The following is a 26192-nucleotide window of genomic DNA, read 5'->3' on the forward strand; positions in this document are numbered from 1 at the left end:
GAGGACAGACTACCAACAGATGTAGTATATGGTGATGGGAAGGAAGATGGAATTGGATGGCAAAGGGCTTGATACACCCTTGTCTTTGCTCACGCCGATCTTCAGAGAAAATATCCCCATCCTTATTTTTTGTATTGGGGTGACACATTTTGCTCCCCTACAAAATGTCTCTTTGACATGAATATTATTTCACGGTGAAAACAATCAAGGCTGAAAATGCTCAGGAAGAGACTTTGACCTTTCCCCTAACTTCCTGAATAATTTAGACAGAGGGACTGTTACAGGAACAGAGCTATCACCAGAGATCTCTGCAAAGAATATGGGCTAGGTGTGGCAGGGTCAACTCTTAGAGATCAGAGCGCACCCTGTGTCCCATTGTCTCTGCAAGTCCCAGCAAACATTTGTTTAGAAAACATTTGCTTTTCCATCCCCATGTGAATTGCCTTCCTTTCCTCTGAAGTCTCAAACAACTACCCCCAACATCCTCTATCATCTTTAGCTGAAGGTAGTATTTAATGTGAAGATTTCAGCCATTGGGGTAGTTACTCAATTTTTCTGGGTCTCTCCCATGTACACATGCTATTAAATGTTTGATTTTCTCCTGTTAATCTGTCTCATGTCAAATTCACTTTTACACCAGCCAGAACCTAGAAGTATAGAGAAAATTTTCTTCCTCTCAGACAACATTTTATCCTTTATTTCTTTCAACATTCAGTTCACATACAACTTTCCCTCCTCCTCAATGTCTGACTTTTTCCAGTAAGAATAAATCACTTCCTACTTTATCCCCATGTAGTCATTTGCATTTCCACAAAGCAGTTTTCATTTAGGCTACAGTAAGTTGTGGTTTATAAGTTAGCAAATAAATTACAGACTCCTTAAAAGTAAGTACCATTAAGAGCTGTTGGGCTTCCCTGGTAGTGCAGTGGTTGAGAGTCCGCCTGCCAATGCAGGGGACACGGGTTCATGCCCCGGTCCGGGAAGATCCCACATGCCGCGGAGCCGCTGGGCCCATGAGCCATGGCCTCTGAGCCTGTGCGTCTGGAGTCTGTGCTCCGCAACGGGAGAGGCCACAACAGTGAGAGGCCCGCGTACCGCAAAAAAAAAAAAAAAAGAGTTGTTTGGTGTTCACTTCAGTAGTACCTATACTAAAATTGGAATGATACAGAGAAGATTAGCATAACCCCGGTGCAAGGATGACAAGCAAATTTGTGAAGCATTCCATATTTTTCATAAAAACCAAACAGAGACCACAAGTATAATACAAAAGAAAATCAAACCACAAAAGGAAAGACAAAAAGAAAAAGGAAGGGACAAAGAAGAAATACAAAATCAATGGGAAAACAAGGTTTAAAATGGCAATAAATACAAATCTATTAATAATTACCTTAAGTGTCAAGGGACTAAATGTTCCAATCAAAAACACAGAGTGGGGGCTTCCCTGATGGCTCAGCAGTTAAGAATTCGCCTGCCAATACAGGGGAGACGGGTTCAAGCCCTGGTCTGGGAGCATCCCACATGCCATGGAGCAACTAAGCCCATGCACCACAACTACTAAGCCTGTGCTCTAGAGCCCGTGAGCCACAACTACTGAGCCCACATGCCACAATTACTGAAGCCCACACTCTGCAACAAGAGAAACCACCGCAATGAGAAGCCCGCACGCAGCAACAAAGACCCAACGCAGCCAAAAATAAATTAATTTTTTTAAAAAAGATAACTATCCTTTAAAAAAAAACACAGAGTGGCAGATTGGATGAAAACAAGAGCCTACAATACACTGCCTATGAGAGACCCACTTAAGGGCAAAGGACATACATAGATTCAAAGTGAGGGGATGGAAAAAGATGTTTCATGCAAACAGAAATGACAAGAAAGCAAGGGTAGCAGTACTCAGACAAAACAGACTTTAAAACAAAGGCTATAAAGAAAGATAAAGGACCCTATATAATGATAAAAGGATCACTGCAAGAAAAAGCTATTATACTCATCAACATATATGTACCCAATATACGAGTGCCCAAATACATACAACAAATAATAACAGACATAAAGGGAGAAATTGACGGGAATACAATAACAGTAGGAGACTTTAACACCACAGTGACATCAATGGACAGATTTTCTAGACAGAGAATCAATAAAGCAACAGAGATCCTAAATGATACAATAGAAGAGTTAGACTTAATTGATATTTTCAGGGCATTACATCCCCCTCCCCCAAAAAACAGAATACACATTCTTTTCAAGTACACATGGAACAGTCTCTAGGATTGACCACATACTAGGGCACAAAAGAAGCCAACACATTTAAGAGTACAGAAATTATTTCAAGCATCTTTTCTGACCACAAAGGCATGAAAGTAGAAATCAACAACAGAAAAAGAAACAAGAAAAAACAATTACATGGAGAATAAACAAGTTGCTACTAAAAAAACCAATTGGTCAATGATGAAATCAAAGAAGAAATTTTTAAATACCTGAGACAAATGACAATGAAAACAACCCTGCAAGGGCTTCCCTGGTGGCGCAGTGGTTGAGAGTCCGCCTGCTGGTGCAGGGGACACGGGTTCGTGCCCCAGTCCAGGAAGATCCCACATGCCGCGGAGCGGCTAGGCCCGTAAGCCATGGCTGCTGAGCCTGCACGTCCAGAGCCTGTGCTCCGCAACGGGAGAGGCCACAACAGTGAGAGGCCCGCGTACTGCAAAAAAAAAAAAAACCTGCAAAAGCAGTTCTTAGAGGGAAGTTTATAGTGATACAGGCCTTCAAGAAACAAGCTAAATCTAAAATAAACAACCTAACCCACCATCTAAAAGAATTAGAAAAAAAGAACAAAACCTAACCTAAAATCAGCAGAAGGAAGGAAATAAAGATCAGAGAGGAAATAAATAAAATAGAGATTAAAAAATAGAAAAAAATCAATAAAACCAAGAGTTGGTTCTCTGAAGGAGTAAACAACATTGACAAACCTCTGGCCAGGCTTACCAAGAAGAAAAGAGAAGACCCAAATAAACAAAAGAAATGAAAGATGAGAAATCACAACTGATACTGCAGAAATACAAAACAACATAGAGAATGCTAGGAACAATTATATGCCAACAAATTTGATAACCTAGAAGAAACAGACAAGTTTCTAGAAACATACAGCCCACCAAAACTGAATCAAAAAGAAATAGATAATTTGAACAAACTGATCACTAGAAGTGAAATAGAATCCGTAATTTTTAAAACTCCCTACAAACACAAGTCCATGACCAGATGGCTCCACAGGTGAATTCTACCGAACTAACGAAGAAGAACTTACATCGATCCTTCTCAAACTCTTCCAAAAGAATGAAGAGGAAGGAACACTCCCAAAGACATTCTATGAAGCCACAATCACCCTGATACCAAAACCAGACACAGACACCACCAAAAAAACGAAAATTACAGGCCAATATCTTTGATGAATATGGATGCAAACATTCTCAAAATATTAGCAAACCAAATCCAACAACACATAAAAAAGGTCATACACCACAACCAAGTTAAATTCATCCCAGGGTCACAAGGATCATTCAACATATGCAAAATCAATGTGATACACCACATCAACAAAAGAAAAGACAAAAAACACATAATCATCTCAATAGATGCAGAAAAAGCATTTGATAAAATTCAACACCCATTCATGATAAAAACTTACAAAAGTGGGTATAGAGGAAACATCTCAACATAATAAAAGCTATTTATAACAAACCCACCGTCAATATAATACTCAATGGTGAAAAGCTGAAACCCTTTCCACTAAAATCTGAAACAAGAATAGGATGCCCACTCTCACTTCTATTCAACATAGTATTGGGAGTCCTAGCCACAGAAATCAGACAAGAAAAAGAAATAAAAGTAATCCAAATTGGAAGGGAAGAGGTAAAATTGTCACTACATGAGGATGACATACTATATATAAAAAAAACCCTAAAGACTCCACACAAAAACTACTAGAACTGATCAACAAATTCAGCAAGGTAGCATGATACAAGATTAACATACAGAAATCGGTTGCATTTTTTTACACTAACAATGAAATGTAAACAAATGTAAACAAACAATCCCTTTTTAAATCACATTTAAAAAGTAAAATACTTAGAAATAAACCTCACCAAGGAGGTGAAAGACATATATGCTGAGATCTACAAAACATTAATAAAGGAAACTGAAGACGATTCAAAGAAATGGAAAGATACCCCATGCTCTTGGATTTGAAGAATTAATATAGCTAAATTGGCCATACTACCCAAAGCAATCTACAGATTCAATGCGATCACTATCAAATTATCCATGACACTTTTCACAGAATTAGAACAAATAATCCTAAAATTTACGCAGAACCACAAAGGACCCAGAATTTCCAGAGCAATCCTGAGGAAAAAGAAAAATCAGGAGGCATAACCATCCCAGACTTCAGACAATACTACAAAGCTACAGTAATCAAAATAGCATGGTACGGGCACAAAAAAACAGACATATACACAAAAAAAGAAAACTACAGGCCAATATCACTGATGAACATAGATGCAAAAATCCTCAACAAAATACTAGCAAACAGAATCCAACAGCACATGAAAAGGATCATACACCATGATCAAGTGGGGTTTATTCCAGGAATGCAAGGAATCTTCAATATACGCAAATCAATCAACGTGATACACCATATTAACCAATTGAAGGAGAAAAACCATATGATCATCTCAATAGATGCAGAGAAAGCTTTCAACAAAATTCAACACCCATTTATGATAAAAACCCTGCAGAAAGTAGGCATAGAGGGAACTTTCCTCAACATAATAAAGGCCATGTATGACAAACCCACAGCCAACATCGTCCTCAATGGTGAAAAACTGAAACCATTTCCACTAAGATCAGGAACGACACAAGGTTGCCCACTCTCACCACTCTTATTCAACATAGTTTTGGAAGTTCTAGCCACAGCAATCAGAGAAGAAAAAGAAATAAAAGGAATCCAAATCGGAAAAGAAGTAAAGCTGTCACTGTTTGCAGATGACATGATACTATACATAGAGAATCCTAAAGATGCTACCAGAAAACTACTAGAGCTAATCAGTGAATTTGGTAAAGTAGCAGGATACAAAATTAATGCACAGAAATCTCTGGCATTCTTACACACTAATGATGAAAAATCTGAAAGTGAAATTAAGGAAACACTCCCATTTACCACTGCAACAAAAAGAATAAAATATCTAGGAATAAACCTACCTAAGGAGACAAAAGACCTGTATGCATAAAATTATAAGACACTGATGAAAGAAATTAAAGATGATACAAATAGATGGAGAGATATACCATGTTCTTGGATTGGAAGAATCAACATTGTGAAAATGGCTCTACTACCCAAAGCAATCTACAGATTCAATGCAATCCCTATCAAACTGCCACTGGCATTTTTTTATAGAACTAGAACAAAAAATTTCACAATTTGTATGGAAACGCAAAAGACCCCGAATAGCCAAAGCAATCTTGAGAACGAAAAATGGAGCTGGAGGAATCAGGCTCCCTGACTTCAGACTACACTACAAAGCTACAGTAATCAAGACAGTATGGTACTGGCACAAAAACAGAAATATAGATCAATGGAACAGGACAGAAAGCCCAGAGATAAACCCATGCACATATGGTCACCTTATCTTTGATAAAGGAGGCAAGAATATACAGTGGAGAAAAGACATCCTCTTCAATAAGTTGTGCTGGGAAAACTGGATAGGTACATGTAAAAGTATGAAATTAGAACACTCCCTAACACCATACACAAAAATAAAATCAAAATGGATTTTTAAAAAAATGGATTAAAGGCCTAAATGTAAGGCCAGACACTATAAAACTCTTAGAGGAAAACATAGGCAGAACACTCTGCGACATAAATCACAGCAAGATCCTTTTTGACACACCTGCTAGAGAAATGGAAATAAAAGCAAAAATAAACAAATGGAACCTAATGAAACTTAAAAGCTTTTGCACAGCAAAGGAAACCATAAACAAGACCAAGACAACCCTCATAATGGGAGAAAATATTTGCAAATAAAGCAACTGACAAAGGATTAATCTCAAATTTACAAGCAGCTCATGCAGCTCAATAACAAAAGAACAAACAACCCAATCCAAAAATGGGCAGAAGACCTAAATAGATAGGAACAAACAGACATAAAGGATAGATAGAGAGGGAGGGAGATGCAAGAGGGAAGAGATATGGGAACATATGTATATGTATAACTGATTCACTTTGTTGTAAAGCAGAAACTAACACACCATTGTAAAGAAATTATACTCCAATAAAGATGTTAAAAAAAAAAACCAGACATATAGATCATTGGAACAGAATAGAAAGCCCAGAAATAAACCCATATAGCTACAGTCAATCTTAAACAAAGGAGGCAAGAATATACAATGGGAAAAAGTCTCTTCAGCAAATGGTGTTGGAAAAATTCGACAGCTGCATGCAAACCAATGAAGTTAGAACACACCCACACACCATACACAAAAAAACTCAAAATGGTTTAAAGACATGAACATAAGACATGACACCATAAAACTCCTAGAAGAGAACATAGGCAAAACATACTGACATAAATCATACCAACATTTTCTTTGGTCAGTCTCCCAAGGCAATAAAAATAAAAGCAAAAATAAGCAAATGAGACCTAATCAAACTTACAAGCTTTTGCACAGCAAAGGAAACCGTAAACAAAATGAAAAGACAACCTACAGAATGGGAGAAAATACTTGCAAACAATGCGACCAACAAGGGCTTAATTTCCAAAGTACACAACTCATACAACTCAATAAACAACAACAACAAAAACAACCCAATTGAAAAGTGGACAGAAAACCTAAATAGACATTTGTGCAAAGAAGACATACAGGGCTTCCCTGGTGGCCCAGTGGTTGAGAGTCCGCCTGCCAATGCAGGGGACACGAGTTCATGCCCCGGCCCGGGAAGATCTCACATGCCACGGAGCGGCTGGGCCCGTGAGCCATGGCCGCTGAGCCTGCGCATCCGGAGCCTGTGCTCCACAACGGGAGAGGCCACAACAATAAGAGGCCCATGTACCGCAAAAAAAAAAAAAAAAAAAAAAAAAGACATACAGATGGCCAATACGCACATGAAAAGATGCTCATCATCGCTAATTATTAGAGAAATGCAAATCAAAGCTATAATGAGGTACCACTTCACACCGGTCAGAATGGCCTTCATTAAAAAGTCTACAAATAACAAATGCTGGAGGAGGTGTGGAGAAAAGGGAACCCTCCTACACTGTTGGTGGGAATGTAAATTGGTGCAGTCACTATGGAAAACAGTATGGAAGGTCCTTAAAAAACTAAAAATAGAGTTACCACAGGATGCAGCAATCCCATTCCGGGGCATATATCCAGACAACACTATAGTTCAAAAAGATACATGCACCCCTATGTTCATAACAGCACTATTTACAATAGCAAAGACAGGGAAACAACCTAAATGTCCATCGACAAATGAATGGGTAAAGAACTTGCGGTATATATACAATGGAAAACTACTCAGCCATAAAAAAGAATGAAATAATGCTATTTGCAGCCACATAGATGGACCTAGAGATTATTATGCTAAGTGAAGTAAGCCATGCAGAGAAAGACCAATACCGTATGATGCCACTTATATGTGCAACCTAAAATATGACACAAACGAACATATTTACGAAACAGAAACAGACTTAGAGACATAGAGAACAGACTGGTGGTTGCCAAAGAGGAGGGGCGGTGGGAGAGGGAAGAACTGGGAGTTTGGGATTAGCAGATGCAAACTATTTATATATAGGATAAACAACAAGGTCCTACTGTATAGCAGAGGAAACCATATTCAATATCCTGTAATAAACCATAATGGAAAAGAATATGAAAAAGAATATATATGTATAACTGAATCACTTTGTTGTACACAAGAAATTAACACAATGCTGTAAATCAACTGTACAATAAATTTTTTTTTTAAAAGCGTTGTTTGTTTTTTATTTTCCTGTCATCTAGCATGACTGTAGGATTTTAACTGGGATTTGAATAAATCTTAAGTGGAACATAATTTTCTCTAATCAAACTCTGGGCTTCAAGAAACATTTCAGGGTTTAAAAAAGATTTTCCCAGCACCTAACTGTGCCACCTTCTTGAGAATAAGACTCTGTCAACCTCATGTTATACAATAATGAAGCTAGCTCATAAGTTTTCCTGTGTAGATAGTAGGAAATAACTGGGGAAAGGACTTTTGTCAGGGCCTCTTTTTAAAGCATGCTTAATCCACCCTAATTTGAGGGGGGAAAAAAAATCAACATCTGGATTACTGCCTCTTCCTCTACAATCTTACTTCAGATCTTCGTTTTTGTTTTTAGAGCTTCTTAACCTGTCTTTTTTTTTAATATAAATTTATTTATTTATTATTTATTTATTTATGGCTGTGTTGGGTCTTCACTGCTGCGCACAGGCTTTCTCTAGTTGCGGCGAGCGGGGCTACTCTTCATTGAGGTGTGCGGGCTTCTCACTGCGGTGGCTTCTCTTGCTGCAGAGCGTGGGCTCTAGGCCCGCGGGCTCAGTAGTTGTGGCGCACGGGCTTAGTTGCTCTGTGGCATGTGGGATCTTCCTGGACCAGGGATCGAACCCATGTCGCCTGCGTTGGCAGGAAGATTCTTAACCACTGCGGCACCAGGAAAGTCCTCTTAATCTGTTTTTATCTAGTACCTCCAAACCTGGCAATTCACCCACACACACACACACACTATGAAATACTTTTCTCCATAAACAAGCATTTGGTCTTATAACCCTCAACGCTTCACTTTTAGATAATGAACATTCCCTGTGGCTCATTCAGAAGAAGTTCAAAATTAAATTTCAGCACAGAGAGAGCCAGAATAAGGGAGATGCTACTGTTCAAAGCTCCTGCCTAAAGGGTCCTAATCTCTCAGTGGAAAAAATTAAATGTACCTCCTAGTTTTTATCCTCTCATGCACACCTTATAAAACCAGAACAACGTAAACTTTTCAAAGTCATACAGAAGAAATTGCCACCTCTGCTGCCACCAACCTGTGTTAGATTTTTGTGGCCTTGTACACACAAGTCCTATGGCATTCTGAGATGAACCAGATACACGTCACCTGACATCAGCAGGTACAGTCAGCTGACGTTCGGCATAGCAATTTGTCCAAGGAAATAACACAACCTTTCCTGTGGCTTAATTAAGCCTTCTAAGGTATGTTGGTTTGGGGGAAGTTTCAATGTATCTGTGTAATTTTAAACATAACTTACAAAGTTTATCCCCTGAATATGTGCTGTGTTTTCCTTTTGTTTGTTTGTTTTTTCCTTTGGGGACTGGGGGACTAGACAGCTACATGTAAAAGAATGAAACCAGACCATTTCCTCGCACCATATACAAAAATAAACTCAAAATGGATTAAAGATTTAAACTTAAGATCTGAAACCATAAAACTCCAAGAAGAAAACACGCAGTACTCTTTGACGTTGCTCTTAGAAATATTTTTTTGCATCTGTATATTCAGACAAGGAAACCAAAACAGAAAACAAATGGGACTACAAACTGAAAAGCTTTTGCAAAGTGAAGGAAACCAACAAAACAAAAAGGCAATCTACTGAATAGGAGAAGATATTTGCAAAACAATATATCCAGTAAGGGGTTAATATCCCAAACAGAACTCATACAGATTAATATCAAAAAATAAACAATCCAATTAAAAATGGGTGGAGGGGGCTTCCCTGGTGGCGCAGTGGTTGAGAGTCCGCCTGCCGATGCAGGGGACGCGGGTCCGTGCCCCGGTCTGGGAAGATCCCACATGCCGTGGAGCGGCTGAGCCCGTGAGCCATGGCCGCTGAGCCTGCGCGTCCGGAGCCTGTGCTCCGCAACCGGAGAGGCCACAACAGTGAGAGGCCCGCGTACCGCAAAAAAAAAATAAAAATAAAAATAAATTAAAAATAAAAATGGGTGGAGGATCTAAACAGGCATTGTTCGGAAGGAAACATACAGACAGCCAACAGATAATCACATAAAAATTATGCTCAGCGTCACTAATTGGGGAAATGCCCATCAAAACCACAATGAGATATCACTTCACCTGACAGAATGGCTATCATCAAAAAGAACATGTGTTGGTTTAAAAGGATGTGCTAATAATCACCTGCCCAGGCGACCCACGTCTTAAGTTGCTTCTGCCACAACCTACTCTACTCAGACTAATTTCTCGATCCCATCCCACACATTAGTCATAAGTGCACCATTACTTCATCAACACATTCTTACATATTTGAAACTTTCCTCTCTGGAATATTTCCCCAATTCCCACCCAGTTCTCCTAACATGCATGTGGCTATATTTTCTATAGGCTGAGTTTTGAATACGCCCCACAGCAGATGTATGATAAAGGGTTAGTATCCAAATTCCCGGCCAAATTTCATAAAAATGACTCCACATAATATGATTCTCCAACTAGACACATTTACGGCTAGCAACCATTTCATTTCTTTGCACTCTGAGCACCTGGCTGGTCAGAGCCTGGTTGGGCATTCCAATACTGCTCCCACATTTAAAACACCTGGGGATCACCACTGCAAGATCAGCTGCTACTTACATGACTTTCTGGAGATGACAGGTGGCATGGGTTATCTGCTCACAAAGAATCCTCACTGAGGACTGACTCAGAAAGCTTTCCCTCACATCCAGGAAGTTCAGGTTCTTGTTTGAACTGAACACAGAGCAGAGATCTGCCCAGAGGTGAAGAGAATGATGGTCGTGCTGTGACCTAGGAGAAAGGCATCGACAAGACCACCTATGAAAAGCACGTACAGGAAAAGCAACAAGAACGGGTAGGCTGCACAGCCAAGAAAAGCATCAGCAAGATAAACATGAACCTACTAAATGGGAGAAAATGTCTGCATACTGTATGTCTGATCACCACGGAAACAGAAATCAAAACCACAGTGAGATACCACCTCACACCTGTAAGAATGACCATCATCGGAAAGACAAGTAACGGACTTCCCTGGTGGCGCAGTGGTTAAGAATCCGCCTGCCAATGCAAGGGACATGGGTTCAAGCCCTGGTCCGGGAAGATCCCACGTGCCAGGGAGAAACTAAGCCCGTACGCCACAACAAGAGAAGCCACCGCAATGAGAAGCCCGCGCACTGCAACGGAGAGTAGCCCCCACTCGCCACAACCAGAGAAAGCCTGTGCGCAGCAACAAAGACCCAACGCAGCCAAAAAATAAATAAATAAGTAAATTTATTTTATTTTTTAAAAAAGTGGTGAGCTGATCAAAAGGTACAAACACCCAGTTATAAGATAACTAAATCCTGGGCTGTAACGTACAGCATGGTGGCTATGTATTAAAACAAATGTTTTGAAAGAATTGGCAGGGAGGGAAGTTATATGAAATGTCTAGAGTGTCCTGAGCCCATCTGCCACACGGAAACTATAATACTACAGTATTGTTCTCCAGTATTACAGTATTATAAACTATAATATAAATATAATAAATAATAAAACTATACAATAAATAATATAATAATATAATAAAATATATAATAATAAAATATAATATATAATAAATATAATATATATTATTATTATTATATAATTATTATAATTATAATATATAATATAATAAATATAATATAATTTATAATAATTTATAATATAATAAAAATAAATATATATAATAAATATAATATATAATATAATAAAACTATAATACTAAAACAAAGTAACGTTCCAAAGCTCCCATTCCTAATCTGAACATCATGTTTCCCAACTTTAATGGTGAGTTGGCAGAAAGAAATTTCAGCCAGGCATCCCAGAGGATTCTGACCCTAAGCCATAGGGAGCAGTAGGGACTCTGTCCTCTTCCTGAAAGAGTGTGGGCTGAGGCTGAAGATGGGAGAACTCGTAGCATTAAAAAATATATATATTTTTAATGGGTTCTTACCTCTCAACCTGAGCATCTGATTTCAACGTGGTATCATTCTCCAGGAATATCCTCTTTCCTACCTGCAGTGAAATTTTCTGCAAGTTTTGACAATGTTTAAGGCAGAAAGAAGACTGCATCATTTCCAATGTACTTGTCAAGTGGATAGAGATCTCCGTGACGGCAGCCACTGCCTCCTCCACAAGCTCCTCCTCCTGAGATTCATAAAGACAACACAAAACCTCCTTCGCATCCATGGTTGAGAAGGGTTTCTTCCCCTGGGGCATTGATCTGCATTTCAGTAACTGCTGCTTGACCTCCATGGATACCAGACAGCCAAAAGTCGTCTCCAGCTCCGTGGCCCTTTCTTTGTTGGAGAGGCCAAATACGAAGTAGCCCACCTGGGTCAGGCTGGGGTTCTTCAGTCTTCCTTCCTTGGACAGCAGCTCCTGCACATCCCCAATGTGGCACCTGTGGCCACCCACGTCCTCCTTCTCCGTCTCCAAGACATAGAACATGGCGGCCAGGAACTGCTGGACGCTGAGGTGGATGAAAGAGTAGCAGGCCTCACAGTCTTTGCTCTTCCGGAGAATATTCTTGTCCAGGAAAGGACGGAGGGCAGACTCCTGTACCCCAAGTCTCCTGAGGTCTTCTCCATCAAACACAGATGTCTGTGTCCATATGCCCTCAGCGGCCAAGAGGCACACAGACTTCAACGGAGCTTGGAGACAGTCCCTGGGGCAGCTGCTGCGAGCTGCTGTGAACTGGCTGCAGAGAAAACGCAGGAACAGGGACGTGGTGGTCCGGCAGGTCGAGGCAGGGTCCTCCCCCCTCTCCATCTGCCGTTTCAGACACGTGCAGACAATCCAGCACACGGCAGGCGCTGAGCCCATGTGGAACAGAGCTGCGTTCTCCTTCATCAACTCGAACGCTCGCAGGGCTTGCGTCTCCTCTTCAAAGTGTTTCAGGAAATACGCCTTCCTGTCCAGCTCCAAGAACCCCTCGATCTCTATGAAGAGTGGCTGTTCAACCAAGAGCCGGAGCCCCCTCAGGGCCTCCGGTCGAGTGGTGATCACTAAAGTGGACCTGGGTAACATTTTTCTCTTCAGCAAACTCCCCAGGAGGACGGGCACTGGCTTCTGCTTCCTCCAGTCGCCGCATATGTCATGGATGAGCGCCCCCGAGGGGACTCTCAGCTCATCAAAGCCATCAATGACGAACAGGATTTTCCGTGCTTGGGTGAGGATCCCTGGAATGGCATCCTGCAAATCCGGCCCGTTCGCAGATATCAGCTCTGCAAAAGTGCACGTCCCCTTGTGGTTGAGGTCCTTGCAGCTGAGATAGAAGGCGGAATTGGATGTCTCTGCCTGGTCGTCCTGTGTCCAGTCCAGCATCAGCTGTTTGGCCACTGTGGTTTTCCCGACACCGGCAGGACCATGCAGCACCACTGTAAGTGGCATCGACTGTATGGACGTTTGGGGCTTCAAGTATGATATCAACTTTGGGCTTCTCTGGGTAATGTTGTGGAAACCACCATCATCTCCTGGCCAAAGTGTATTCTTCCAGATAGAAAATTTCTCCATCGTGTTTCTCTCTCTCCTCTTCACCTATATTGATCTGTAATGGGAGAGAATTGAGGTACCAGTGATTACACTTAGCTGGAAAATTCATACGGTAAAGGACCAGCGTCAGGGAGGAAGTAATGTTCCTCTACCCTTCTGGGTTCTTCCGGCTGGTCTAAGAATTAAACTGACATGAGATGGATTGACAAGAGAAAAAAACAAAATTTTAATAATATATACATGACCCAGGAACACAGAATTACTCACCAAAATGGCTGAATCCCTCACCTTAAATACCATCTCAGCTAAACAAAAGAAGGAAGATGTTGAAGGTAATGGTTTGGGATTTCAAAGGGGAGGAAGGAAATACACTTGGAAATGGAAAAGCAAATATTTGGTAGACAAAGGTTTGCTGGGCCAGCAGGAACCATGGGACCCAGAGTGAACTCTGGTCTCCAGATCCCGCTGAGTTTCCCCACCACCCTTAGCCCACATTTTTTGCAGACATCTCTGGTGACAGCTCTGTTCCGGGAATAGGGTCTCTATCTAAAGTCTTAAGGTGGTTAAGAGGAAGTCAAAGTTTCTTCCTGAGTAGTTTGGGCCTCGATCGTTTCAGCTTGAAATAATCTGCAGGCCAAAGAGACATTTTGGGGTGGTAAGTTTTGCTCCCCTACACCAGAAATGAGGAAGCAAGAAGAGGAAAATTACCACGCACACGACTGAACACCACAGCTACGACTATAAGACAGTAGTTCCCTGGCGGTCCAGTGGCTAAGACTCCAATGCAGGGGGTGTGGGTTCGATCCCTGATAGGGGAACTCAGATCCTGCACGCTGCATGGCCAAAGGAAAAAACAAAAAAAAAGGGGTAGTAGTTCTCCACCTGCGTTTTCTAACCCCCAAGTCTCCTTTTGCCTCTTCCAATGATACCTAGCAGGGCCCCGTGGGGCTCCTGGGCACCAAGCCTTTCTGTGTCCCCCCATTTCTTGATCACAGGAAATAGCCTTCATTCAGCCTCCATGACCTTCCCTGGGTTCCAAGAAGCAGGTTCAAGCAGTTGTTAATTAGGGGGAGGGAGGGGATGTGAGACCAGGGAGAAAGAGTCAAGGGAAACATTTGTGCAGCCTGGGGGCAAGGTCCTGGTTCCCCATCAAGGAATACATACAACAACATCTCTGAGCTGTTTTGCAGATACTGAAACCCCTCCAGGTGGCAGAAGTTAACAGTTAATGATGATATGCTGCCCAAAAGCAGGTACACCCCAGACCAGTTGTAACTTGAAGGTTGATGAAGCTGACTTCCACTTACCTCACTACCAACCAGTCAGAAGAAACGCCCATGAGCTGATCACGGCCTCTTTGAACCATTACTATAAAACTTCTCACTACCCTCTCCAAGGGGGTGGGGGGGGCACAGTTTTGAGGGCATGAGCCCGCTGTGGCCCCCTTTGCCTGGCAAAGCAATAAAGCTATTCTTTTTTACTTCACTCAAAACTCTGTCTCCGAGATTTAATTCGGTATCGGGGTAGAGGCCAGGTTCAGCTGCACTAGCTTTGAGTTATCTATTCTTTGCACTGTGAACGCTTCGTTAAACCCACATGGGTGAAAGCTCGACCCACAGGGCTATCTGTGCTTCCTAGATTAGACATTATTGTAGATAAAGAGAACTTTAAGTATTGAGTCTACTTTATTTTTATTATGGTAAAATACACAACATTTTTAACCACTTTAACGTGTACGATTCAGTGGCATTGAAAACATGTTCAGAGCTATGCAACCCCATCACCACTATTTAGTTCAAAGACTTTCATCGCCCCAAACAGACACCCCATATGCATCAAGCATGCATTCCCCATTTCCCCCCTCCCCAGTCCGTGGCCATCAATCACCTGCATTCTGTCTTGGTGGATTTATCTATTGGGCACATTTCACATATGTGGAATTATAAAATGTGGCCTTCTGTGTCTGGCTTCCTTCACTTAGCATAATATGTGAGTTTCATAGAGACTCTACTATTAAGTCTGTATTGCCTTCTTGGCTCATCCATCTTAAACTGTGACGTCAAAAGTAAACCCCGGGCTTCCCTGGTGGCGCAGTGGTTGAGAGTCCGCCTGCCGATGCGGGGGACACGGGTTCGTGCCCCGGTCCGGGAAGATCCCACATGCCGTGGAGCGGCTGGGCCCGTGAGCCATGGCCGCTGAGCCTGCGCGTCCGGAGCCTGTGCTCCGCAACGGGAGAGACCACAATGGTGAGAGGCCCACGTACCGGAAAAAAAAAAAAAAAGTAAACCCGAAGAATCCACACGCCATTAGAAGTGATTGAATGGCTCAGGTCTCTATGCTGGGGGGAAGAGTTACATACGTATACACCAAATACCTAAGAATAAGTCTAGGATCATGCATCCCATCTCTCCCTTGAGAGCCACAAGTCTGTAATAAAAAAAAAAGTTGGGGTTAGGACTCCGCGTTTTCACTGCCAAGGGCCTGTGTTCAATCCCTGGTCAGGGAACTAAGATCCCACAAGCTGTGCCGTGTGGCGCACCCAAAAAAAAAAAGAAAGAAAGAAAAGAAATCATCAGTAAATGGAGAAATAACATTCATGAGTTGGCAGGCTCTGTATTACAGTATCCGTTCTTTCCAAATTGTTCTACAGCTTCCATCGTAGGGGAGCAAAACTTGGTGCCCCAAAACGTCTCTGGAGCACATGCGTTATCTCAAGCTGAAAACAATGGAGGCCCAAAAGACTCAGGAAGAAACTATGACTTTCCCCCTAACTTCCAAAAAATTTTAGACAGAGGGTCTCTTCTTGGAATAGAGCTGCCACCAGAGGTATATGCAAAGAACACGAGCTAAGTGTGGCAGGGGAAACTCAGCAGGGCCTGGAGATCAGAGGCCACTCTACGTTCCTGCCTGGCCCAGCAAACACTTGTTTACCAAACATTTGCTTTTCCGTCTTCAGGTGAATGGCCTTTCTCCCCTCTGAAGTCCCAAACCGCTACCCACAACATCCCCTTTTGTCTTGAGAAATGGAATATTTCCTGCCCTATGGGTAAACAAAGGATGTCACAGTCATCAGCGATTACAGCCACCAGCCACCAGTCAGCTGGTGAGCCCTGAGGGAACTCAGGAAGGAAACAAAGGATACCCGCCATCTAGCAGCCAGCAGACTGCAGCCACTCCCCACGGTGAGCCCTGAGGGAACTCAGGATGAGAAAACGGGGGATACTGACCTCAGCAGAGGTACCTGTCAAAGGAATGGTTTCAGTGAGCCCAGACTCTTGCATCTTCCCATACATAGAAAAGTGCTAAGTGCCTTAACTCGAGATATCTGGTTTCCTTTTATTAACGGTAACCTTTTGCTCCTACCACCTGCCCTTTATTGCAAAACTCCTGTATATCCCAGCTCCCCCCTCACCTCCTCAGAGCAGTTCTCTCAGGGTTACTTGAGACCCTGACTCCCAGGCTTGAAGTCCTCAGCAAATCCCCCAAATATAACATAACTCTCAACTTTTAGGCGGTGAAAATATTTTTTTGGTCGACAGTCTTTAGCTGAAGTTGGTACTTAAGGTAAGGGTTTGGGCCGTTATGGCCAGTTATGCAGTCTCCCTGACTCTCTCCCATTCATACATATGGTGCTAAACAACTGGCAGATTTTTTTCTTGTTTATCAGTCCCAGGTCAATTCTTAGGCCAGCCAGAAGAACCTAGAAGGGTGGAGGAACAGTTCTTCCTCCCTGACATATTAAAACAAGATAAAACTCAACGGAAAGAAATCAAAAGATGTGGAAAAGGCACTTCAAAAAGGAACGGCCAAATAGCCAATAAGCATATTGAGACCTTCAACCTCGTTAGACTTCAGAGAAATGCAAATTAAGAACCTGATGAACAGAAAAAACGACACCCCCATCAGAATGGTTAAAATTAAAGACAGGCACAAGCACTTCACACAATGAAGGACAACTCTTACAGGGTGGCACGAGTTAAACGGAGAAAACAGGAACTTCCCTGGTGGCCCAGTGGTTGAGAATCCACCTGCCAATGCAGGGGGCACGGGTTCGAGCCCTGGTCCGGGAAGACCCCACGTGCCGCGGAGCAACTGGGCCCGCGCACCACAACTACTGAGCCTGTGCTCTACAGCCCGCGAGCCACAACTACTGACCCTGCACTCTAGAGCCCAAGCTCTGCAACGAGAGAGAGAAGCCCGGGCACCACAACGAAGAGCGGACCCCGCTCGCCGCAACTAGAGAAAGCCCACGCGCAGCAACGAAGACCCAACGCAGCCAAAAATAAATAAGTAGGTAAATTTAAATTGAGAAAACACCACTGCCAAACTTGCGGGAGGTTTTCGCTACAGCTAACTAAGCACATGTGCTCTATGACACAGCAATTTTACCTCCAATTAGAAACCCCGCGATAATCAGTGCTTAGGTCTGCAAAAGATGCACGCACATCTGTTCACAGAACCCTTATTCTTCATGTCCCCAAACTGTAGTTGTAAAAGAAACCATACAACGAGAACTCTGAGTTGATTCAATGTATATGAAGTTTACAACAAGCAAAACGAACGTGTGGTGGTAGTAGTCAGAATAGAGGTTGCCTTTCCCAAACAGCTCAGAGAGAAGAGTAAACCTCCCCTGGAAAAGTTGTCTATTGACCTGGTAAGTGATTACATGGGAGTGTGACTATATACATGAACATACACTGATGTAATCGCTCATCAAGTATGATTAGCTAATTAAGTATGATAGTAAATATGTACAACCAGAGATTATATTTATACATATACAAATGCACACACGAAAAAATGTTTCAAAAACTCAAGAGGAAGTTAGCATAGCTTTTTAACTGAGAAGTGACAAGATAAAAGACAAAATATGCCTCCATAAGATGTTCACTTTATAAACATACCCCCTCTATCTGGATAATCTCCTCTACATTTTCTGTAATCCCTGTCTTTCTAAGGAGCCACTATGATAGTCAACATCTGAGTATTTACCATGTACAGGAACTATTATAAGCTCTTCTACAGATGATATTTTTTTCTTCCAACCATCTTACTAGGTAAATTCTATTATCTACGCTTCATATGAGGAATCTGAGGCTTAGGGAAGTGGTTCTCAAAGTATGGCCCGCAGACCACAGCATCATCTGGGAACTCATGAAAATGCTGATTCTTAAGCCCTATCCCCAGCCCTACAAAATCAAAAACTCTGGAGGTGGGCCCAGAAAACCGTGTTTTAACAAAGCTTCCAGGTGATTATGATAAATGCTAGTTTTAGAATCACGGGCATAGGGAAACAAAGGCCCAAGTACTCACATTTGCTCAAGTTGAAGCCAAGATTATACCCAGGAGTTTAACTCAAGAACCTGTGCTCTCAACCACTGACACTTCCTCAATGGAACAAAAAGCAAATAAATAAACAAAAATCCTTACATCCTCGGGCATTAAATGGGCAACACTGGGGAAGACTCACAAGAAGAAAAACACTGTTAAGTAAGCACGTGGGGGAAATTACACCCAATTAGAAGATTTACTGTGAAAAATGTTTCAAATCACAACATATAAGAGCTCACAAGTGTTATATTTAATATAAAAATGCTCATGCTAAAATGCTAAGTCATGGGCTTCCCTGGTGGCGCAGTGTTTGAGAGTCCGCCTGCCGATGCAGGGGACACGGGTTCGTGCCCCGGTCCGGGAAGATCCCACGTGCCACGGAGCGGCTGGGCCCGTGAGCCATGGTCGCTGAGCCTGCGCGTCCAGAGCCTGTGCTCCGCAACGGGAGAGGCCACAACAGTGAGAGGCCCACGTACCGCAAAAAATAAAATAAAATAATTAACATAACTTAACATAAAATACAATAAAATAAAATAAAATGCTAAGTCAGAAGAGCACAATAACCAAAAAGCATCATCACACCTGTAACGTGCCAACTGAAGCAAGACAACCACCTCCTCAGACAGAAAAGTGCTGGAAGCATATACACCCCCAAAACCCAAGGACTGTGTCTGAGTTTCCACGCCATGGATGATTTTATCCAGATATTTTCCCTTTTTTCAATGCTGCCTCTGGTGAACATGCATTTGGTTTGGGGAAGAAAAAATGTGAAAGGGAAATGAGTCACCCAGGTCACAGAAAGTCAAAGGGTAAACACGCCGCCTGTCATGTTTTCCAGTTGAGATGAGGAGGAAGAAGTTCCAGGAAGGTGGCGGGTGATGAGGTTAGAAGCCAGACTGAGTAGACGGGGACACACAGGAGTGATGGCGACTTGGAGCCACACAGAGCTCTTCTTAGAAACCTGACAGGGAGAGTGAAACCTACATTTCAGGTTTAAGAGCCCACAGGTGAAGGGAGGGGTGAAGGTCCTCGACAAGCATAGGGAGGGGGACACGAAAGCTGCTGGAATTTTGGATCAGACAGTGACGAGGAAAAGGGCTTGCGTCTGAAGACGGAGCACACAGCAGCACAGCGTGAATGAAGCGGACCATTAAAGTAGGCAGAAAGTCACCATCTCGTTCCAGCCTGGGCGCTGCTTACACGTCAATAATGTGGTTCTCACGTAACTGAAGGACGACCAGTTAGGATTGCAGGTAACACCACGAACCGCTCGTTGACTAAAGGAGGTAGCCCAGTACAGCAAAACCGCATTAGAGCCACGTGGGAAAACAAGGAAGGTACATGCCCAAGACTAAAGGGTGCACAGAGGTAGTTAGCTCTCTGGACCCCCCAGGAGACGGAGCATAATTCCTTGAAGGAGATATTGGGGGGAAACCCGAATGAAGTCAGAGAAGGAAACAAAAGAGGAATTTCTGGTTCCGTACGAATGGCTAAGGATGAACATGTACATGTGAGAACCCCCGGAGTGGAGAGTGACATAACCTCTGGCTTCCTACCCTAACCCTGCTCAAGTAACTGGATAAGTCATTTAATTTCCAGTTCCCACTGCTAAGCCTGTTTGGCCAAGAGCCACACCTGAAACCATGCGATGCCAGGAATATAGAGGCTCCTTCCCTGAGTGAAGATGCCTTGTAATGACAGCAGCAGAGACACTCCCGCTTAGGTCATCCTCTCTGCTCTTACCATCATGAAAGCGGATTTTTCCCACCCAGAATGAATGGGTGACGGGAAAAGGGGGGAGTCCTCGACTTGGGTATATTCATAGGCAGATAAAAGCAGGACCTGAGAGGTAGCCTTGAAAAATGAATAACAAAATGTGTTGATGGAGTCAAATAGACTACAGGTGAATAGCTTTACCCTTAGCGGAAAGCAATTCTTTGTTTTGGTGGGTTTTTTTTTTTTTTTTGGCCGTGCCACGGGGCACGTGGGATCTTAGCTCGCAAACCGGGGATGGAAGCCGTGCCCCCTGCAGTGGAAGCTCAGACCCCTAACCACTGGACACCAGGGAAGTCCCAAGCAGTGCTTTATTTGAAATAGGTATGAGCAACGTAAGGGTGAAGACCAGTGCTGAGAAACTTAGGACCTGAGCTGGAACAAGCCTGAAAGGCTCTGCTGTCACAGCAAAACAAATGCAAAGACACTTGCTGAAAAGGAAGCGATATGCTGCCGCCTGGAACTACAAAACTGCTCAGGGCTCTGCATCTAATTAGCAGCAGTAGTTCCCCTTGATGCTCTGTCACCACAAGCATTTGGGGGGAAAAAAACACAAATTTATAAATTCATGACCACGTCGCTGTCCCCCACCCTTCATGACAGTGACACCTGGATCCGTCTTTTGAGATCAAGGAGTGATACCATCCCGAATTATAGATGCAAAACTGAGGCTCTGACACAGTAGTCCTCGGCTCGAAATTACAGTGGGAATGCAAAGATACCGCAGGTGGGCCGGAGGGATCTCTTTGGGGTGATGGAAACGTCCTGAAATTGGGTTAGAGTTACGGTTGCACAACTCTGTTGTAAGTCTGCTAAAAGTCACTGTACACTTAAAATGGGTGGATTTTGCAAGATGGAAATCATACCTTAAAGAAACACTTAAAAATAGCATTGGGGGCTTCCCTGGTGGCGCAGCGGTTGAGAGTCCGCCTGCCGATGCAGGGGACTCAGGTTCGTGCCCCAGTCCGGAAGGATCCCACATGCCGCGGAGCGGCTGGGCCCGTGAGCCATGGCCGCTGAGCCTGCGCGTCCGGAGCCTGTGCTCCGCAACGGGAGAGGCCACAACAGAGAGGCCCGCGTACGGCAAAAAAAAAAAAAAAAAAAAAAAAAAAATGGCATTGGAAGAAAAAAGTTACACATGAGAGGCTTCCCTGGTGGCGCAGTGGTTGAGAGCCCGCCTGCCGAGGCAGGGGACACAGGTTCGTGCCCCGGTCCGGGAGGATCCCACATGCCGCGGAGCGGCTAGGCCCGTGAGCCACGGCCGCTGGGCCTGCGCGTCCGGAGCCTGTGCTCCGCGGCGGGAGAGGCCACAGCAGTGAGAGGCCCGCGTACCGCAAAAAAAAAAAAAAGTTACACATGAAATCACTGGCAGCTATCCCCCCCTCCACATCTCGTCTCCTCCTTATAAAGAGAGAACTCACCTTGAGGCCCGCAAAAACCTTCTCGAAGTCTCACGCCGCCATTCAAGCTCGCAAAATTCCGTGCAAAGACTCCACCAATAATTGCCACTGAGTTAAGAGATCAGACAGAGAAACAGGTACAAGAGTAGGTACTCACCTCCCTTCGGCTACGACTCAGTTGCAACCTGTGGGTTACCTCACGCAAAGCAAAGCCTCCACCAAGAGGAAGTCTTCTACCAGCCCGCACTCTGTGATTGGCCCGTGGGACCTGGCGGGAGGGCAGGACTTCCGGTCCAGGGTGAAATGGCTCTCCTTATAATGGTCAACCGGTGGTTCTCAATCTTTAAAGTGAGACTCACATTGAAATTACCCGGGTCCAATTCTTGGTCATCCTACTCGAATTGGTCTGGGGCGGGCTTTAAGAAGCCAGAAGCCTTCAAAAGCCCCCCAGGTGATTCTGCTACTGACCAGGGTTCTTGACCTTCCCCAATCAATAGAAATTGATCAGAGGCCTGACAAGAAATTCGTGCAAGGTTTTATTGGGGCACTCGCTGCAGCTGGGGGGAGAGAGAACAAACTTCAGGTTCCCTTGCTGGCTTGCTCCCCAAGGCCGGGGGAGGGGGGTGAGCTCTCTCCATATATGGGGAGAGAGTAGGGGTGTGTCCAGGGGGTCGGGCTGGAGGGGGGGCTTAGGTGGTTTGCCCACCCATGAGGTGGTGTTTTGTGCAGGGGGCATGCTCAGTACCCTGCTTTTGCTCCCAACCCCCCGCCCCCGCCCCCCCCCCCCCCCACCGCTTTTGCTCCGGGCTCTTCAAAATTGTCAGTTGCGTTTTCTGGTCTCTTTGTATCTCTTGTCCAGAATTTGCCCCACCTGTAGGTAGGCACGCAGTTATTTTTAGTCCCATGTAGTTTCTTTGTATTTTGTTGCTCGAGGAGTCCAGGTGCAAGCATTGCAGCAAAGGGTCCCAGGTCCCAGCCCGTCTCAATTCTTGTATTTTTTTTAATTTTTAAAAATTGCTGTTTACTATATTTTATTTATTTATTTTTAATTTTTGGCCACACCACGCAGCATGTGGGATCTTAGTTCCCCGACCAGGGATCGAATGCACGCCCCCTGCATTGGAAGGCGGATTCTTAACCACTGTACCACCAGAGGATTCCCCAGCCTGTCTCAATTCTAATGTGCAATCTCTCTCCCAGACCAACTAGGTCAGGTTTTTCAACCTTGGCACCTAGCAATATTTTGAGATGGATGATTCTTTGTTATGGGGAGCTGCCCTGTGCATGGTAGGATGTTTAGCAACATCCCTGGTCTCCAGCCACTAGATGCCAGTAGCACCATCCAGTTCTGACAACCAAAAATGTCTCCGAAGTTTGTCAAATGTCCGCTGGGGAACAAAAATCACCCCAGGTTGAGAACCACTGACACAGGTGCAATTAGCTGACTCCATCATACCAAGGGTATTGAAATGCACCCATATTCCATGTTAACTAAAATGTATCTATCACAATGGTCAAGTGCATTTTTTCTACAGTTGATGGTATTAGTTACTGTTGACATTTAAGTGTGCATCCATGTCACTTATTTTGTATCAATTCTTCTAGGTATTAATTTTAACTCATTGTGCCTCTTTGAGAGCCAATGTTTTTCAAGGAAAAAAAATTGAAAACCTGAGGACTCTCCAGGCTCTATGACTGGAAAATAGCCTGTGGCTAAATAACAATATTTAATATCTTGTAAGAACCTATAATGGAATATAATCAGAAAAAAAAACTGAATCACTATGCTGTACGCCTGAAACTAACAATATTTTAAATCAACTCTACTTCAATTTTTTTTTTTTTTTTTTTTGCGGTACGCGGGCCTCTCACTGTTGTGGCCTCTCCCGTTGCGGAGCACAGGCTTCAGACGCACAGGCTCAGCGGCCATGGCTCACGGGCCCAGCCGCTCCGCGGCATGTGGGATCTTCCCAGACCGGGGCACGAACCCGTGTCCCCTGCAACGGCAGGCAGACTCTCAACCACTGCGCCACCAGGGAAGCCCCTACTTCAATTTTTTAAAACCATAAAATTTAGTGATGATAACATGTCACGTACATTCTAAGTCCATTGCATATATTATCTCATTCAATCCTCAAACAATGAGGCAGGTATTACTATTATCATAACTGTTTTGTACACCTGAGGCAGAGAGTGTGAAAGGCAGTCAAAATCTAGAGCACATACTCTATTTTTTTTGTTTTAATAAATTTATTTATTTTATTTATTTATTTTTGGCTGCGTTGGGTCTTTGCTGCTGCACACGGACTTTCTCTACTTGCCGCGAGTGGGGGCTACTCTTTGTTGAGGTGCGCGGGCTTCTTACTGCGGTGGCTTCTCTTGTTGCAGAGCACGGGCTCTAGGCATGTGGGCTTCCGTAGTTGCAGCACGTGGGCTCAGTAGTTGTGGCTCACGGGCTCTAGAGCACAGGCTCAGTAGTTGTAGAGCACGGGGCTTAGTTGCTCTGCAGCATATGGGATCCTCCCGGACCAGGGATCCAATCTGTGTCCCCTGTATTGGCAGGCAGATTCTCAACCACTGCGCCACCAGGGAAGCCCTAGAGCACATACTCTTAACCAGGGGTCAGCAAACTTTTTCTGCAGAGCCAGATAGTAAATACTTTCAATTTTGCAGGAAATATATTATCCGTAGCAACTACTCAATTCTGCCATTGCAGAAAGAAAGCAGCCACAGACAATATATAGTGAATGGGCTGACTGTGTTCCAATAAAACTTTATTGACAAAAACAAGTGGTGGGCCAGATTCAGCCACTGGCCACAGGTTGCTGGTCCTTGCTGTTGTCTGTTATTCTCAACTTTCTATTTTAAATTGGAGAAATAGAGGGAAAGGGTGAGGGAGAGAGATGGGGAGAGGAAAGGAGTTAAAGGAATAAAGAAGACAGAAATGAGAATTAACTAATGTCAAGGACATTCTCCAGGTCACAGTAGGTTCTCTACATAATTAAACATGTGAAATCTCCAGCACACATCTGTGAAAAGGACAATATTTCAACTATACTATTGAGAATTGAAGTTCAAAGACATTGCAGAGCTTGACAAGTCTCAGAACTACCAGGGTAGATAAACCCAGAGCAGAAAGATATTAAAACCTCTCTCCAATAAAATTCTTCTCTAACAGTAGAAGGATGTCATATCCTCCAATGCTGCACACCAGGATTCATCAGACATTAGGGGGATCTTGTAGCCTTGGCTGATATATAAGTGACAGATACAGCTGTGTGATTTTAATCCAATGTTTATTATAGTTATTCTCCGTGAGACATTTGGTCTGATACACCTGGGATAGCTAGAAATGGGAGTTATTGAGGGAGATTTTAAATTTCTGATTTTATTTCTTTGGTTTCCAGAAATATTTACATTTTGCTCTATTACATGAGTCTGCTTTTTTTCCGGCTTTATTGTGATATAATTGACAAAGAGAAATTTTATATATTTAAGGTGTACAGTGTGATATTTTGTTATACATTTACATTGTGAAATGACCACCGCCATCAAGCTAACACATCCATCACCTCACACAGTGTGTGTGTGTGTGTGTGTGTGTGTGTGTGTGTAAGAAGTGTTTTCTATTTTGCCCTGATTTGCTGAAACTGAAAGATCTTTGGCCAGAGACGTTCTGGATATTTTTACTCAAAACACAGGAGAAAAACCTTGATAACTGTTGTCAACTTTTCTTTCTGTCTCCCTTGAAAATAAATTAAACTGTGTAATATTATGTTTGCCCTTATCAGTCAGCCTAAGCCAGTGGGAACTGAAATCACATCCTGCTATGTGTCAACTTACTGTTTATAAAAAGCACCTGGCACTTTGATGCTTCTATACACACACGTACAACACAAGCCCTGAAGATACACTTCTCCTTCACTGTGTAAAAAGTCACATCTCATCCTCTTTTCAAAACTCACACTTAGGGCTTCCCTGGTGGCGCAGTGGTTGAGAGTCCGCCTGCCGATGCAGGGGACACGGGTTCGTGCCCCAGTCCGGGAAGATCCCACATGCCGCGGAGGGGCTGGGCCCGCGAGCCATGGCCGCTGAGCCTGCGCGTCCGGAGCCTGTGCTCCGCAACGGGAGAGGC

General features: G+C 43.5%; 1 protein-coding gene across 16 annotated transcripts in view; it reads right to left on the reverse strand.

Moving 5' to 3' along the window:
- NLRP7 (NLR family pyrin domain containing 7) overlaps positions 1–22649 on the reverse strand; it is a 182347-nt gene extending 159698 nt beyond the window's left edge. For 14 of the 16 annotated variants that reach the window (XM_079906907.1, XM_079906899.1, XM_079906897.1 and 11 more), the window contains exons 1-3: positions 22215–22649; positions 12013–13608; positions 10659–10829 (exon numbers count right to left, since the gene is read on the reverse strand). In XM_079906907.1, coding sequence (XP_079763033.1) covers positions 10659–10829; positions 12013–13574 — 1733 coding nt within the window. In that variant the 5' untranslated portion in view covers positions 13575–13608; positions 22215–22649. Of the gene's footprint in view, positions 1–10658; positions 10830–12012; positions 13609–22078; positions 22176–22214 lie in introns of those variants that run through there. The other 2 variants (XM_079906905.1, XM_079906902.1) reach the window with 2 other exon arrangements.
- Positions 22650–26192: the final 3543 nt, after the last annotated feature.

Source organism: Stenella coeruleoalba, assembly GCF_951394435.1.
Source record: "Stenella coeruleoalba genome assembly, chromosome: 20".
Taxonomy (NCBI): Eukaryota; Metazoa; Chordata; class Mammalia; order Artiodactyla; family Delphinidae; genus Stenella; species Stenella coeruleoalba.